Here is a 17,580-nt window from a genome sequence, read left to right on the forward strand (position 1 = left end):
TTTCCACCGCCAAAAGTGGGCGTGACCCGGACTTTGCCGTACCCGTTCCGACCCCATTCTAGGGACTCCTCCGTTGCGGTACCCAAAACGAGACCAGACGCCTGAAAGGGTACCCTGGAATTCTAGCTACACCCCCCCTCCGTTGATTGGTCGACAGAATCGTCACTTCCGGGTGACGCGGTGATAAAAACAAACAAACAGTAGCCTCGAGGTATTATTCTTTACAATTAACATGTCGCGTAAAAAGCTTGCTTGGGCGAACAAGGAGGTGGAGACGTTCGTCTGCATTCTTGCGGAGGAAGACGTTGTTTACGTAGTTGCCGCGGCGATTGACATCCGGCCTACCACCAAGGGTACTGTCGGCAGTGGAAACGCGACCTCGGAACTGAGCTGGGCTATACTGCCCCCTCCCTACCGCCCCTTTGCGATCCGATCCGTTCCGCACCCTGCAGTGGAAACGCGGCAGACAAATAGCCTACTTCCAATTGAAATACAACATTTAGAAAATAGGCCTACGTGTCCCTGATCACGTTTCAATAGATTAAATAACGTGACAGTGTCACGTATTTTCGTGAGACCATACCCGTACTTCCATGAGTATACTTAAAGGAAGTATACTATCCGCACTATCTACTACGTTATGTTTTCAGATGTGATTGCTGTTCCAAATCGAGTAGGCCTACTCCGTGGTGCACTAACCGGAAATTACGATCACGACTGCCGCCGTGGCTACTCCCCCGCAATAAACATCCCGCTTTGAACGGTGAACTCTTTACGCCTAGCAGCTATAAAAACTATAAAAACTACAAAATGACTATTAATGCAGGCTATGTGGAAAATGCGCCGACTTTGGCTCAGCCTGGCTCCGCCTCTTCCGCGACGTAGCTAAGATGGCTGCCGTTGAGTACGGGGAGTGTCCTTCGATCCACACTTCAGGATTAGCCCGTTTTGAGTACGGCATCCGGGTCCTTGAAGTATACTTCTTTTCGCAAACGTTCTCTCCCGCTTGAGATGACGTCTTTCTTTATAGGTTCATGGGTCTGATTCGCCGATTTCCCATGCTGATATCCCCGAAGATTCTCGGGCATCTTCGACAATTTGGCTATAGATTGTCTCATTACACGCTAAATAATATAATTATAGCCTAATTATATATATAGCCTATACATATATATATATATAATTAGGCAATATATATATATATATATATACATATAGCATTTGTGGTTTTGGCATAAACATAACTAGGGTGCACTGTACTATCTGCGCACACCCTTTCTGAAGCCTCTCTCTCGCTCTCTCTCTCTCTCTCTGTCCCTCCCTCTCTCTCTTTCTCTCTCTCTCGTACCGTTTTGTGGAGCACGTTAATTGTCTTAGAACACTCCCATTCAGAATGCATTGGTTTACATTTCGTTCTGTGTAACACGCAAAAAGTCGGACCATCGTGCTCTGGAACACGCTTCAATAGATTAACGTTCGTGCACAGGAGCACGCAATCGCGTGATACCGGGTTGGTGTGGGTCTACATGGTCTGTGTGTGTGTGTGTGTGTGTGTGTGTGTGTGTGTGTGTGTGTGTGTGTGTGTGTGTGTGTGTGTGTGTGTGTGTGTGTGTGTGTGTGTGTGTGTGTGTGTGTGTGTGTGTGTGTGTGTGTGTGCGTGTTTATGTGTGTGTGTGTGCGTGTTTATGTGTGCATGCATGCATGCACACTTGCTTGCATGTCTGCCTATCTTTGTCATTCTGTCTATCCATCTGCTCGCATTATCTCACAAGCCAATCAAAAGGAAAGCGAAAATGTATCTCGACGTGTTAGGAACAGTATGCGTGTCTACTTGTCTGTAGCAGAGGTTGCTTTGATCTTCCTCTCTGGGCTCGTGTGGCTTCCTGTCACCTGCCAGACCCTCTCAAGGCGCTTCTCCACTGAGTACACATCATCATCGTACTGTTCTAGGGGCTGAGCTTCTCTCACTTTCCTTCACACGGCCGCCTCTACACCCCAACCCTCTATAGACACTCTGTGGTACATCAGACCCACAGACAGACGTGTCCATCACGGTAACAACCCTGAATCACCTTCATTAGGCATTGAGACCAGCGTGAAAACGGTGTCATCTCTGGGTTCATTCGAGAGAGTGAGAGTGAGAGAGAGAGCGAGAGAGAGAGAGAGAGAGAGAGAGAGAGAGAGAGAGAGAGAAGGAGCGAGCAATGCAGGGCTGCGAAGGCACCCCGCAGCATGTGTACATGGTGGACACCCATGCAAACTATCCCCCGGTGCCCCGGCGGTCCGTCCCGTCGAAGCCACTGCCCCCGCCGCCGTCCCAGGGCGCCCGGTCGCGCCAGGTGCTGGTCGTCATGCTGTTGTTCCTGATGATCAGCAGCTCGGCCATACAGGCCGTGTTCCTGTATCGTCTTTACTACCCCACCGCAGACGTGAGTGTATGTGCCTTTAGTGTGTGTTTGGAGGAAAGAAGGCCTTTGAGTGGATTGAAGTCTGTAGCTGAAGAATACGCATTTTTTAATGGTGTTTTTTTTTTTTTTTCATATTTCTTTAAACACAGACTTGTGTAGTCATAGCACACGTAAAGTGTTCTATCTTTTTATATTTTACTTTTAATATCCTTATTCACAGAATTCCCAGTTGTGTTCCTCAAATGTTTTCAAATTAATAATTAGTGCGATTGTATTGTAATTGTAAAGACGTTAAAGACATTTTCTGAAATTAAGAGTACTAAAAAGTTATGAAAAGTTATGAAATATTCTTTATTTGGACATCATGAACACCAAAGCCGAATAGAGATCAGAATTAGTGTACCATCCTTAACGCTGCTTAAACACTGCTCTGCTTTGGTACTGAAATGATAAAATGTGCAATAAATAATAAATACATAATAAGTATCATAAATCTCATGAAAAAGGAATCCAAAACGTACAATATCTATCTTTTTAAAATTGTTTTTTGTCCTCTTGCAACTCTAAACACATATCTTCCTAAGCATTTTGCTGAGTGCCTTTTTGTTAATAAGCCTCAAGTAGACCTACATTAGGTTTCATGATTTAATCAATTCGCTGTTATTTCCTAATAGATTGTTGCCCAAATAGAGTGTCGCCCCATTATCGCTGCATTTAAATTCATTAACACAACAATTTGAACTAATTGTAAATTAATCACACGTAAGCATAGAATACATGCTACACAATCACACACACACACACACACACACACACACACACACACACACACACACACACACACACACACACACACACACACACACACACACACACACACACACACACACACACACAGCTTCGCTCCCTTCAGAAAACTAAAGCGGTGTCTTTTTCTTGATAATCTCCATTCCAGGCTGACTCCCCATCTGCCTCCAAGTTGACTGATGGTAGGCCTGCATCTTCTCATCCTATTATCACATTCTACTCCAACACACCAATCCCTGACACATTTTGATAGTAGGCTTGTTGTTTATGTTTCCCAGACATTGGATGTGCTTCTCCTCCCACTAAAGCCCCTCCTAAGCTTTCCAAGCCTATGGCCCATCTGACAGGTGAGCATTTAATTGTCTATTTAATTGTTTAATTGTTTGTCTCTTCTCTTTATGTTATTGGTTGTACATCATGATTAAATGATGAAAATACTATTCGAGGCGTCAACATGAGTATCAGTCCACAATATAAACGCTTTATATTACATCATGTCGACATTTCCTTGATGATGTGTTCGGGGTCACCAGTTCAATTCCAGCCTGCTTCATTATGTTAGAATAAAAAACATAACATGCTATTCGGTATGAAGGCTACATTTACCTAGCCAATCAACACAACACTGCAACAAACCATTTGAACCAGATTTTCCATTTGAGACCTACTTGTTTAAAGGTTACGTTTATCTTATCAGTTACTGTCATTTTTAAGTAAAACATCTATGATGAAATTTCAATCTGGTTTCTACAAGCACAGCTGAAGGGAAACAGGCCTTATAAAGGTCATAAAGGAGGTTCTCCAGGCCGCAGAGATTGAATTCTGGAAGATTTAAGGGCGGCTTTCCAGACGGTCGTTCCAAACATCTCGATCGGCCGTCTGAGAGACTTGAGTCAGCACAACACAATCAGAGTTTTTATTTCTATACAGATGACGTGTAAATATACCAGCTCTTTAATTCCTGTACTTAAGCAAATAAAGCTTAATACAATATAAATAATACCAATGAAATATAATCCTGGATGTGCCCAAAATGTCATTCAGTTAAACGAAAAGAGAGTTGAATCTCCACTCATCAGAGCCCAGCCATCCACCAGTCCCAATGACATGGGCCTTGACCTACTCTCAAGCTATGTCAGATCCTGCATAAAAAATATCGCTTTCATTTTTGACAGCACACTTAATCTGAAAACCAAATCGATTCAGTCGAGAAATCCATATTCTTTCAACCCAGGACCATTAGGAATATCAGACACTTCCCATCTCCTCCGGACCAGGATAAATTCAACATGTATTTATTTCATCCAGAATCAACCAGTGCAATTCCCAGAATCTGGTTTAAAATCCTACTCCTTCGCTTCTAAAGCTCTGCATGTTACTGCTCCTGCCTTTACCTGGGACCTCCCCTTACCACACGGCCGGCCCCTAATGTTCTCACAGTTTAAGAGTTGATTTCTTTCAGAATTTTTTGTACGCTTTCTATTTTCTATTTTCTATTTGACTGCATTTGTATTGTCTGTATGTGCACTCGAACTATAAAATATTCTGTGCAGCACTTTGGTATGAACCTGGTTTGTGTTTTAAGCCCCTTCTGACTTAAAGTTCAACTAAAATGACCAAAAACACTGGAGTAGTCTGGGCTGAAAACACATTTGTCATGTTTCTAATGTTATCTGAATTTACAAATGTAAATCTCTCTCTCTCTCTCTCTCTCTCTCTCTCTCTCTCTCTCTCCCTCAGGCAATGGATACAACATTCGTCCCGGTAAAGAGGCCCTTTCTTGGACCACTGTAGGCGACATAGTCCTTCGTGAGATGAAGTACAGGGACGGGGAACTCTTTGTGAAAAATGCAGGGTTTTATTTTGTCTATTCCAAGGTCTTTTTCGCGGAGAGTGCTTTATTTGATCACATCGTGCTTCTTAAGACTCCCACATACCAGCTCAGGCCCATTGAAATACTGAAGGCTCGGAAGATTTCCCAGCACTCTCAACCAACGGTGAAATCAAACAGCTACCTTGGGGGCGTGTTTCACTTGAAGAAAGGGGATTGTATTTTCGTGAATACCACGTCCAAAATCATACACTCCATTCCCAGTGAAAACTTCTTTGGCGCATTCATGTTATAGGTACACCAGTGCGATGAAGAACTTCAATGTTGAGCCCCCAGAGTCGCTGTGGTATTGGTGGCTGCCTGCCAATAACCCGCTTACATAAATTACAACCCTGCCAGTAGCAGGGTCGGTTTTATGAACTTTGGAAAAGTTCATTTAAAGGTTCATTTTCTCACTGCACTTTCTTAGCTTTGACCAGTTTTATAAATAGCTGGATATTTTTATTGTTGTTGATTCACCAATTGGCCTAAATCATTGTGTTGTTTTATCTTGTAAATATATGTGAAGATATTTATGTAAATCAACCGATTCGGGATCTAATGTTGTGCCTTAAAATCGCCTGCCTCACTTATATATTTTCAGGAACACAGTGTTAAGATTGGGCGAAAGAACGTGCATCTAGAATGATGGATGGGGTTAGTTCATGATCATTGATCACTCGTCTGTCTTGGGACAATAATCAATCGATCCAACAAACAAATCTATTTGAGATTCTCTGATACATCGATTCATGAACTATGCATTGTAAATGTTAACATAGGCTTACGCTAGTTCCACATTTTTCTTCCCGTTTTATATCAAATGATAACCGACTTATTTTCATATTTATCTTTTAGAATGTCTAGGCCTACCTGTATTTGTATAAAATCATAAAATCAATAAAACCCGTTTCCAATTGTCTATTTTCTTATTGATAGTTTACTAAAGACTTTTTCTATCAGTTCCGTTTTTTTTTTTATGCGTCTTGGCAGGAACTGTGTTGCTTACCAAACTCAAACCCACATTCATTGCTCACCAAGTTGCATACTCATCATGCAACTTTCTTGCAAGGCTGACCTGTAGCCATTCACCGGATGGCTCCCAAGCAGCTCTCATTGTAACACCGGAAACCACATCCTTCAGTGCAGGGCGAAGAATGCTTCTGGTCCTCCTAACACTGTAGAAACGTTCAGTGGGTGTATGTATGCTATTCTGCTCTGATTTGTACAGTTATAAATATCGTCTTTACGTGTCCATTAGCCCTCATTGTAATAATGAGACCGAAATGTAGTAATCTATCCATATTGGATGAATGCTGAAAAGATGAAAGATTGCACGGAAATCTTTGGGATTTTTGTTAGTATTTTCTCCACCCACTGATATGTTCAATTGATTGGCCACTCTCCTAATGATTTTGCAAACTCATACTACAATACACAAACTTGTTCTGAAACAAAGGCCTCGCCTATTCATCTTCAGAATATGTACTTTTTCTTTCAATCCACATTTGTTCATTCCTTAAACAAACAAATTCCGTGCTTGAAGCCCCTGGTTGTTTGTTAGTTGCAATATACCAACAGCGGGTAGGAGTATCACTTCCTGTTTGCATGTGTGAGGGACAGGAAGCCCAGAAGGGCTGTTGGGCGGACTCACCTTTAAACCTCTGAGGCTTTTCAATCGGGACCTGAGCTGTGGTGTCGTGGGTGCAGTGGAAGTTCAATGATTAACTGGAAAGATGTCAAAAAGAGAAGAGATTCATAAACACAGACTTAGAATCCAAATGTACTACTCTGATCCTGTTCAGAAAATAATTAAAATGTGATTGCCTATAGCCTACTGATTATAACTACTAATATTAAGTGTCACAAAATGATTACCTTTTATCGTACATTATGGGACTTTTGGCATTATCGATGGTACAGTGTGCAAAAGTATTATACAAATATTATTATTATTGTGGCAAAGCTGACCATTTCTGGAAGTGGTTCACTCTATTGGAAAGATAAAGTATAAATGCTACAACCAACTGCAACCTTGTGATAGGTTATGAGTAATGATAGGTTATGAGTAAACATGTCAATACATTTGAATGATTATCATGTGATCTTTTGTAATTATAATTTTAATAGAATTTTGGTTCGTGTGTGTGTGTGTGTTTGTTTGTGTGTGTGTGTGTGTGTGTGTGTGTGTGTGTGCGTGTGCGTGTGTGTGTGTGTGTGTGTGTGTCGGCGTTGGAGAGAGGGCAAGAGGGAGCATGTGTGTAAGAGAGATTGTGTGTGTGTGTGTGTGTGTGTGTGTGTGTGTGTGTGTGTGTGTGTGTGTGTGTGTGTGTGTGTGTGTGTGTGTGTGTGTGTGTGTGTGTGTGTGTGTGTGTGTGTTTGTTTGATGGAGAGAGCGAGAGTGTGTTTGTGTGTGGGTGAAAGGGAGTGAGAAAGAGAGAGAGGTTGCGTGAGAGGGAGTGAGAAAAAGAGAGAGGTTGTGTGTGGTAGAAAACGACAGAGTGCGTGTGTGAGGTTGAGAGCAAAGTTGAAGTGGGGCTTTACCAATTGGGTTGATATTGTGTTATGACAAGACAACATCGGAGGCGTTGTGAAACCAGATCTGTCCTCAGCTAAATGCTGTCCCCTTGTGTTCGGCTCCTTCTGTCTGCTGGGACCAGTCTGTTTAATCTGTGTAGCCCTTAAACCCAGTTGCTCTCTCAAAGGGGCCTTGATTATACAGGCACACACAGACGTGAAGACCTAATTCACCAGTGAAGCGTTATATATTAGAGGTTTGTCGGCTTAACATTTAATCGTTCAAAAGCGCTATACAAATCTAATTATTATTATTATTCAAACCCTTTGAACCTCCGGTGTGTTGATCTCTGAGAGTCGATGGAGGTGGTAGGAGTGTAGTCCTTGGCACCGAGCATGGCATAAGACACTCACTCAAAGAGAGTCGACGTCATTCGACATCCACGATGACCCCCAGTGAAAGTGATGAACTTAATCCCTACCAGCTGCCAGGATGAAAACCAAGCGCGGTAACAGTGCTTACCTTGTGCACCGCAAGAGAATATGAGAACGCATTGATCATAAAGGACAATAAAGGTTGTCCATCTGTGTTCCAAACAGCGGTTGTGGTTAATGATAACAGCCGTGGATTGACTAGTGCCACCTGTTCTTGACAATCTGTGTGTCTCTGTGTGGTAGGCCCCCTGAAAAGGCTTCACGGGGCTTTGATTGGAAATTCCCTGTTCTGAATAGCGTCATGTTAATACATATAATATCAATGTTTTTACCAGGCCAAATATCGAGGGTGACTCACTGTTTTTTTATTTCATTTGAACCAAATTACCAACGGCCATGAATTTTATTGTCAAAGGCTACATACACAGATACAGCTCAATAATATGTTGGGGTCATTTACACAACTGCTGGGCTGTTAGCACCCTGCCATACATTCACTTGACAACGCATCAACTTGACCTGACATCGAGATTATCAATAAAATAAATAAAATAACAATAGCTTTCCTTAAAACGGTCAATGAAGTAAACAGCAGATACAGCAAATGCATAAAGGATCAACAGTTAGCTGGCGCCCCGAACGTCGTCAAGGAACCATGGTCATTTCTCCTCCAGTTCCTTCATCGACGGTGGTGGTGGGAGGGGGGGGGGGGGGGGGGGGGGGAGGGGGAGGCGTTCTGGGAAGGCGAAGATCCCCAGGTTGGTCTTGGCCGGGGGAAGTCGTATCCATGGCGGCCAGGGGGCGAGACGGTGACCACCAGGGTGTCCTCCACCTTGACCAGGGGCCCCGTGCTGAGCGTGGCCGCCTTGGAGCCGGCCCTCCAGGACGACATGGTCGTTGCGCTTCAGGGTGACCGTCACCCCAGCGGCCCCTCGCTCCCCTGGCAAAAGTATTGTACAAATACGATGATTATCGTGGCAAAGCCAACTGGCTATACACGTCAAGAACTAAACGCAGCCTTGTGAAAGGTTATGAGTATACATGTCAATACAATTGAAAGTTTACCATTTGATTTATTGTACTATCATTTTCATTTATTTTGGTCCTGCTTGAGTTTTTGTGTGTGTGTGTGTGTGTGTGTGTGTTTATGTGTGTGTGTGTGTGTGTGTGTGTGTGTGTGTGTGTGTGTGTGTGTGTGTGTGTGTGTCTGTGTGTGTGTGTGTGTGTGTGTGTGTGTGTGTGTGTGTCGGCGTTGGAGAGAGGGCGAGAGGGGGCATGTGTGTGTTTGTGTATGGGTGAAACGGAGTGAGATAGAGAAAGAGATTGTGTGAGAGGGAGTGAGAAAAAGAGAGGTTGAGTGTGCGTGTGTGGTAGAAAACTACTGAGTGTGTGTGAGGTTGAGAGCAAAGTTGAAGTGGGGCTTTACCGATTGGGTTGATAATGTGTCATGATAAGCCAACATGGAGGCGTTGTGACACCAGATCTGTCCTCAGCTAAATGCTGTCCCCTTGTGTTCGGCTCCTTCTCTCTGCTGGGCCCAGTCTGTTTAATCTGTGTAGCCCTTAAACCTGCGCACCGCAAGAGAAGTGAGAACGCAGTGATCATAAAGGACAATAAGGTTATCCGAGGGAAGGTGCTCAAAACAGCGGTTGTGGTAAATGTTAACAGCCGTGGGTTGACTAGTGACACATTTTCATTGACCGTTGTGTCCATGTGTCTGTTATTCCCCCTGAGAAGGGTTTGTTTTTTGAAAGAGACTAGTATTGTGACTCACGATATACTATTCAGTTCCCCAATAGGGGTTTGGGTTGGAATTCCCGGTACTGAATAGCTTAATATTATTAAATATTATAACACATTTTCAGCAGGCCAAATATCGAGGATGACTCACTCAATTTAAGTTTTTTTAGTTTTTATTACATTTGAACCAAATGACCAACGGACGTGACTTTCAAAGGCAGCACATACAGATACAGCTCAATCATATATTTTGAGTCATTTACACAACTGCTATGCTGTTAGCTCACTGCCATACATTCACATGTCAAGTCATCAACCGATCCGCACGTCAACCTGAAACCTGACTTATAGACAGGATACATTATCAATCAATAAATAAAATAACAATAGCTTTCCGAAAAACTGTCAATAAAGTAAATAATGCAAATAGTCGGGGTTTTAGTTGGCGGACCAATCACAGCCCTTGCTTCAATTTTTGGGAAGCGCGTGTCGGCCCTTGAGGCGGACTCAAGGAGGGTCCGCAACGACGTGGGTCCGTAAACCCCCTTGCGTTGCGTCGACGTGGAACCATACTCAGCCCTTTAGCTGGCGCTCAAAACGTCGTCAAGGAACCGTGGTCATTTGTCCTCTTGTTCCTTCCCAGGCGGCGGCGGCGGTGGTGGGGCTGGGAGGGAAGGCTGCGGTTTTGGCAGGCAGATGATCCCCAGGTTGGTCTTCACCGGGGAAGTCCCATCGACGCTCACCGGGGGCGTGACGGTGACCACCAGTTTGTCCGCGGCGGACATGTCCTCCACCATGACCAGGGGCCCCGTGCTGTGCGTGGCCGCGTCGACAAGGCCCTCCATGATGACGCGGTCGTTGCGCTTCAGGGTGACCGTCACCCCGGCGGCCCCTTGCTCGTTATTCAGGGTCACCGTCAGACACAGGAAGTAGTAGGCGTCCTGTCCCAGGGTCACGACCTCCCCGGCCAGCGTGAGCAGGGACGGCTCCGGCCTCCTGGTTCTCCACTGGATGCGTCCCTCGCCGTCCACTGAGGTTCGGGGCGGAGAAGTGGGGATCAGTTTTTGATACGCTAACCCTGTGCTGGTAAATACAATCACCTGATGTTTGATGTTTAAAACTTATTTTCAGGATTGGAGGGGTGTCACGGTGTAAATCCTGGGCCAAACATCACACATTCTCGAATGTCTCATTGAAGCACAAAATACAATTTTGTATTCGCTAAATCTTTTTTTTTTTTTTTTGGTCAAAGCTTGTGTTAGCCTACCTGACCTAAAACTTCAATTTTATTTTTCGTGCCATGATTCAAACAATTTGCTTTATTCAACTATATACTGTCAAGAGAAACGTTCAAAATAATGTCAATCCGGTCAGGTCATAGCAGCTACACCTCAGTGTATCCCCTTCCTCTTTCCAACCAGTCCCATTAAAAGGGGAAGTACTGTACCTTTGGAGGCTTCGAGATTGATCATTTTGCCTGAAAAATTCTCTGCTATCTTCTCCTTGACCTGTGGAGATTGAAAGTGCTCCAGTATTATTAATATCATACAGATTTCATAAAAAGAACACAGCCAGATCAACCAACACAGAAACCGAGTGGTAGAGCTACTCTATTGATAGACCGTTACATGAGGGGGAAAAAAAGAAGAAGGATGTAGACTGTTCTCAGAAAAGCAATACAAAGAAGAGACGAAAGAAAAAGAAGACGCTGACATATTTTAACCATACTACTGCCAAGTGGCAATAAGGGTGGATAGAGACGAAAACGAAATGCTGCATTCAAAATAGATCTATAGATTGATTACCTGTGGTTTAAGGTTGTGTTTGATTTCTCTTGTGGGCTGTGGTGTGACCTCACCCTGAGACTGGGAAAGGGAGAAGAGAAACACAAACTATACATGCTGAACTGGTATCACTGCACGTCAAGCATGAACTTCAACTATTATTATTTTTTGCGTCTTCAAACCACACCCGTGGTACAAACTTCTACAATCAGGATACTGGATGACGCCATGGTAGCATCAATAACATCATGCCATTTTTATAATGTTGTTTATGATATACATGTATCTATATATATATATATATATATATATATATATATATATATATATATATATATATATATATATATATTTATATTGCAATAAGTGTTAGCAGTGCCATGCATCCATGTAGCTATGAGCCCGGGCTCTGAGTTGACAACCAGCCATGAGTCAAACACTGAGATGAAGTCACGACCAGCTGTGCTTCTGAAACCACCACGTTGAGCAGCTGCTCTGCACAGGTGTCCCAAAAGCACCCTCCAAAGGTGTTTACAATCACACAGACACATACAGTAGTAGGGCATTGCACACAACAGAGCATGCTTTTCTTACACGTTACTTTATTCAAGGAATGCAGTGTCTCTATGAAATCCAAACTTCATTCATAACCTAATGTTTGACTGCTTTGTATTCATCGTGAGTCATTCCTTGACTCTTTGATTCTACGAGCAGATAGGCATACCGGCTAGACTCTGACTGTAAGTGATGATCAATAAACAACCAGATCTCGTGCCCACTAGTGAGACCATGATGCACGCTCTCTCACCCTGTTGTGTACTCCTGCGGTGTAGTGGAGGGTGAGGAAGACCACCTGGCCGGCGGTGAGGAAGAGGAGCCAGGCAAGGAAGAGGTAGTGGACACAGCGGCACTCGGCTGGCCGAGCCATCCCTTCGATGGCGACGCAGGAGAGCTTGCTTCTCGTTACCTCAGAGGCAGCCAGCAGAACGCTGAATGACTTGTTGCTTCCTGACCTTGCTGTGTTTGAGTGTGTGTGTTGTGGTCGTTTTTCTACAAACTTTCTACAACGTATTCTGATGGCTTGTGTGTGACGTGTGACGTGTGATGTGTGTGATGTGGAGTGTTGAAACTGAATCGGCACAGCACAGGAATGTGAAGGTGTGTGTCCTTCAGCCCCCCCCCCCCCCCCTCCCTCCCCCGCCCCCCCGGCTCAACCCGCGTTATCATGATGACGTTGTCACATATGGATTACGTTACTTGATGAATCACTTCCATAAATCTGCCCTTGAGTTCTCCTTTTCGTCCCTTGCTAGACGCTGTTCTGATCTGTTTTTTCATTGAAGTAGTAAGATGCCAACGTCTTAAGACTCTGCCTCCTTTCCTTCCCGTTCCACCGTCTCTCCAACACACAGAGACAATTGATCACTAAATGATTGAACATTTCTATTAGCATTGGAACATGGTGTTGAGGGATCATGTGGGACATGTAAGTGGGAAAAGTGACCAAATATAATTTGCCGATTTACTGACATTCCCTTGGCTGTAGGACTAGGGTTTGGTTTTAGGGTTAGGTTTGGATTTAAGGTTTGGTTGAGGGTACAGGTTCAATTCCAGTTCAATTTGACATCAGGTCAGTCACAAAAAACCAACAAATACAACGCATTTTTGGATGTTAGGAATTTATAACTTTATCTGGGGCTATGTGAAGCAAATTGCAGTCAAGCATGCCTACAGTTAAAAAACAATAACCAACCATTAAACAAGCCAGGTGCACTCCTGCACTGCCCGTAACCAAGAAAGCACAAAGTTGATTTGGTTCCTGGGTGCTACACTGTGTGACAGCTCTGTGTTGCCGTAGCATTGAATGCAAGGATTATCCCAATTATCTATTCAGATATTAAAATAACACTTGTGACTAGTTTGATACATTGTTATGGGCATCTAAGCGAATATACATTATCCTCATTAGGGGAGGAATCCTCATTGTGAGTTGAGGGAAATGGATATTCATCACAGATATTGTGAGGTTTTTTTTGGGGGGACAAATAAATAAAATTGATATAAAATGGAATCCTTCAAAACTGAATGGAGTCTGGTAGATGAACATATGTTCAGGGGTCCACGATTAAGACGGCGGCAGAGAATAATACTGCCACCTAGTGGAGTTAAAATGATCAGCTAACTTATCGACGAAACCTGTGATGGTTTATGACAAGATTCGGCAATATTCACCAGTCACGAGTTCTGAACGTGCTCTTTCGATTTAAAATGCTTCATTAAATTTGTTTGTGTAGACCTAGACCTATTTCATGCGTTAAGGCATGCATCTCATCACGGTAAAGGTCATGCATTTGCCTTGACGTCTTTGAGGCAAACATTAATGAATCAAATCAATCCTATGCGGTCCTGTTCACATTTCACATCAGGCAAAAAAAAGCAACAATATTTTAGGCCAAAAATAACATGAGACATTTTAATACACAACAAATTCACAAACCCGATTCAGAAACACAACAAGAAGAATAGAACAGTGTAGGCCTACAACTAAAACATGCGATTTATTCACCCGATGATCACAAATGCAGCATAAGCAGCATACGGTCTGCTAGGTCACTTCATTCATTAATCGAAGGAACGTCTGACTAAATGGAGAAGAAAAAACGTACACTTTCTTTACACTAGGGGGCAAACGCATCCTGCAAATGCTAAGTCACTGAGCCAGTGTAAAGTAGTAGGTAAAAAAAATACAAACTTAAAATAGCCTACATAGTAAAACATTTATTCTGACCCTCTGTAGCAGACACCTGTGACTACACATCGTGCATTTTGAGCATGTTATGCTCACTTTACTAAACTGTACAATAAGTTGTAAATTGTGCTTGGCTTGTATATTCGTCATAGTGGTTATAATAGATCACAGTTCCATGCACAGTAGCCTAGGCCTTTTTGGAAAAGGTCTACCGTCTGTATCAAAATAATGCAGCCTGAGGCCAAAAGCAAAGTAGGCCTAATACAGAATCTCTGCCAACGTTTGTAATTGAAATGTGTTTTCATTCGATTGATTTCTAAGCTAATTTAGTAAATTGGACTAAATTGAAATTATCTCCTAAATTATGTCCTGGGTTTTAAACTAGTGTGGGATTTAAGACTCTGTTGCAGAACCATATGTGCGTTTCTCAACTTTTACTGCTGAGGAGGGGAGGGGCTGAAGAGAGCTAATGGGGAGCTGAGGGGGAAAGTTCCCTCACATGGATGGGATAGTTACTACGCGCAGACTGCTGAGTGGAACATGGACAAGTCGGTCGAGCTGACAGCAGAACTATCCAACATACTTTTAGCTCCCGCGTTATAGCAGGACGCCGATTTCTGTTGTCGTGTTGTTTTTTTAAATCGTGAATTACGATTAGTTGTCTAATGCCTTTATGTAAAAGGTGCAAACTGGCCGAAAGTAAGTCGTGGGGTTATAGTTCATTGGTGCTCAAGCTATAACGTTACTCTTTAATGTTTAATATCAAGTCACCGTGCACCCACCGTTTTTTTGGCTGATCAAGAATCTTGAGAGCATAGTCTTGGGAGGTTTTCGATGTGTATCGACAACGCTACGAGAAAGACTTTTTAACTATTTGAGTGGTTCACGTTTGCTGTCAAAAACGAAAACATCCCCACTGATCAATGGACTACAAGTTTTGAGAGTTCGGTTTTGTTAAACCGCTGAAACCGGGTCGAGGCAACAACTTTCTGAACTGCATTTGTTCTTCGAGCCTACGCGTTATTAGAAACGAGGCAGATGTTCAACTCGAAAAGCTCCCACATGAACTCCAGCACGCTGCCCCGGGACGCTGAACTTCAGCTGCGGTTGGCCGACAATGGTGGAGCCGGGGAGGCGAAGGAGAACGGCGCTGGGAAACATTTCCTCCGCCAACCTGAGGAAAGTTCCTTTTGCAACAAGAGCAGGATGCTCGTCGCGCTGGATTTATTGTGCCTGTGTATTGGTAGGAGATTCAACTTATTTTCTTTTTTTTTTGTGCTTGTAGAAATATTTATATTCTATCTCACACTGCAGGTTTCTCAGTTATTCAAAACTCGAAAAAAGCATTTATGACTAATTCAAACTATGCATTCCGTCTGAAAGCTGTTGGGACTTGGATTTTGAAGAATAACTTTAATCATCTCCTCATATAAATGTAAAAAGTCCGAAGGAAGTATTTTTAAATACGACGTCCAGAGGGACCGACACACTTTGATGCAGCAGAGTTGCTTTGACTGGATAACTCTCCTGTTCCCATGGTAACGCATGGGATGCGCTGGAGAAAATTAGGGGATAATCTTTTGTGATTTTGGATTTTGTAAACGGGTCGAACATTGTCTTTAGGGTTAGGGTTTCTAATTTGCGTTTACAGCATAATCATTTGGACTATCATAACAATGAGCTAGAGTTTAGGTCTTGATGATACCCTTTAACATCATTGACATGTTATGGATATGTTGACCAAACGACAATCATATTCATAGCACAAAACATAAACAAGAACCGGTTAGTATCCAGGTAATTAAGTGTTATTACATACCTTTACGTGGCATAGTTCTACTACTACTACTACTACTACTACTACTACTATTACAACAACAACCAGTTGAAGATGGTATTACTTTTACAGTCTCCCAGATCATAAAACATGATGCTACAGAACATCACTAAGTTAATGATGACATCAACGTGACCAGAAAGCACAGCACACCAAAGTTACACAAGCAGCAAAGGCACAAAAAAAATCCTATTTTACGAGTGATTACCCAGGAGCCGAAAAACCAGAACTTGTTTAGGCAGACAGACAGGTCTGCTGTTCGCATTGGCAGTTAGCTGTAGAAACCCTAGCAATAAAAAAAGAACAACATGCATTTCGATTTCATTACATATTGTTCCATAACCCCCTGCAGGTATGCTATTAGTCGCTCTGTTTGCACGCTTCTCTGACACACATCATCAACTTAGTGGTTAGGAAGTGGCATAGTGTGCCTCAGAAAGGAGGAAGTGGTCTCTCCAGGCAGAACCCCTTCTCATGCGACACTGCCCACGGCAATGTGGCCCTTGCATACCCCGCTGGATTAGTGTATGGCTTTCAGTAAACTCTACCTTATTTACAGAAAACGTTTTTTTTGTTTTTTTTCATGAATGCGGTTTATTGTGGCTTATCTGTCTTCCTCTAATCTCTGATCCTCACTTGTTCGCCGTCTCATGCATCCGCGGTGGGTTTGCAATTGACTCATCTGTGCCGTCGGATTGCCATGAATGCAGTCTCTAATGCTTGAAATGAACCGGCTCTTTGACCAGCGCGGCCCACTCATATCTGACCGAGAGCACTTTGGTCTAACCCGATATTCCCCCTCCTGATTGTCTCCCCGGCCGCGCTGTCTCGAGGGCATGGCTGAAGGCGCCACTAGCCAGGGCTAAACTAATGCGCTGAATAGGGTTAGATATTTATAAAGGGCCTACGTTGAGTCGATAATGCACCTCGGTTCCTTACCTTAACATCCAGCACTCGGGATTCATCGCTTAGCATCTGGCCAGGCTTGGGATATGTGTGTGGGATGTGTGTGTGTGTGTGTGTGTGTGTGTGTGTGTGTGTGTGTGTGTATAAAGTTTAAAGCCTAACAACAATAAAGATGCACATCTGTTGTGTCCAGGAGAAACCTTCCCCACTCAACCTGCAGCCGTTGCTCTGTTATCAATTACCGACACATTCCACCTTGAGGGTATTATTTGCCTCGGCTTGGTGGGGAAAAGGGATATGTTGGTACTGGATTGTAAATTACTCTGAAAAACTGTAACTAGAACATTTCCCTCCGATGAGTTCACCTGAGTCATCTCATTTCCAAACTGTGCACACCTGCTTCTCTAGCACTGAAGCCTTAAGTTGTTTATAGGGGCTCCCAGACACACAGGGATGATGGATGCTGTGCAGAAATGTGGTGTGTAGTCATTTGTCATAACGGTGAGGCCTGTAGAATATGCATGTCT

General features: G+C 43.4%; 2 protein-coding genes across 2 annotated transcripts; one reads left to right on the forward strand and one right to left on the reverse strand.

The window, feature by feature from the left end:
- Nucleotides 1-1,520: 1,520 nt before the first annotated feature.
- tnfsf14 (TNF superfamily member 14) lies at nucleotides 1,521-6,007 on the forward strand. The gene is made up of 4 exons (XM_060036682.1): nucleotides 1,521-2,429; nucleotides 3,364-3,397; nucleotides 3,494-3,562; nucleotides 4,956-6,007. Exons 1-4 carry the CDS (start codon nucleotides 2,205-2,207, stop codon nucleotides 5,339-5,341), a joined length of 714 nt encoding a protein of 237 aa, XP_059892665.1. The 5' UTR covers nucleotides 1,521-2,204; the 3' UTR covers nucleotides 5,342-6,007.
- Nucleotides 6,008-9,404: 3,397 nt separating this feature from the next.
- On the reverse strand, nucleotides 9,405-12,654 carry LOC132446414 (uncharacterized). Its single transcript, XM_060036695.1, has 4 exons — nucleotides 12,370-12,654; nucleotides 11,583-11,642; nucleotides 11,225-11,285; nucleotides 9,405-10,807 (listed from the first exon to the last, which is right to left on the reverse strand). Exons 1-4 carry the CDS (start codon nucleotides 12,487-12,489, stop codon nucleotides 10,395-10,397), a joined length of 654 nt encoding a protein of 217 aa, XP_059892678.1. The 5' UTR covers nucleotides 12,490-12,654; the 3' UTR covers nucleotides 9,405-10,394.
- Between the last annotated feature and the right edge of the window lie 4,926 nt (nucleotides 12,655-17,580).

This window comes from Gadus macrocephalus, chromosome 2 (assembly GCF_031168955.1).
Source record: "Gadus macrocephalus chromosome 2, ASM3116895v1".
Lineage (NCBI taxonomy): Eukaryota > Metazoa > Chordata > Actinopteri > Gadiformes > Gadidae > Gadus > Gadus macrocephalus.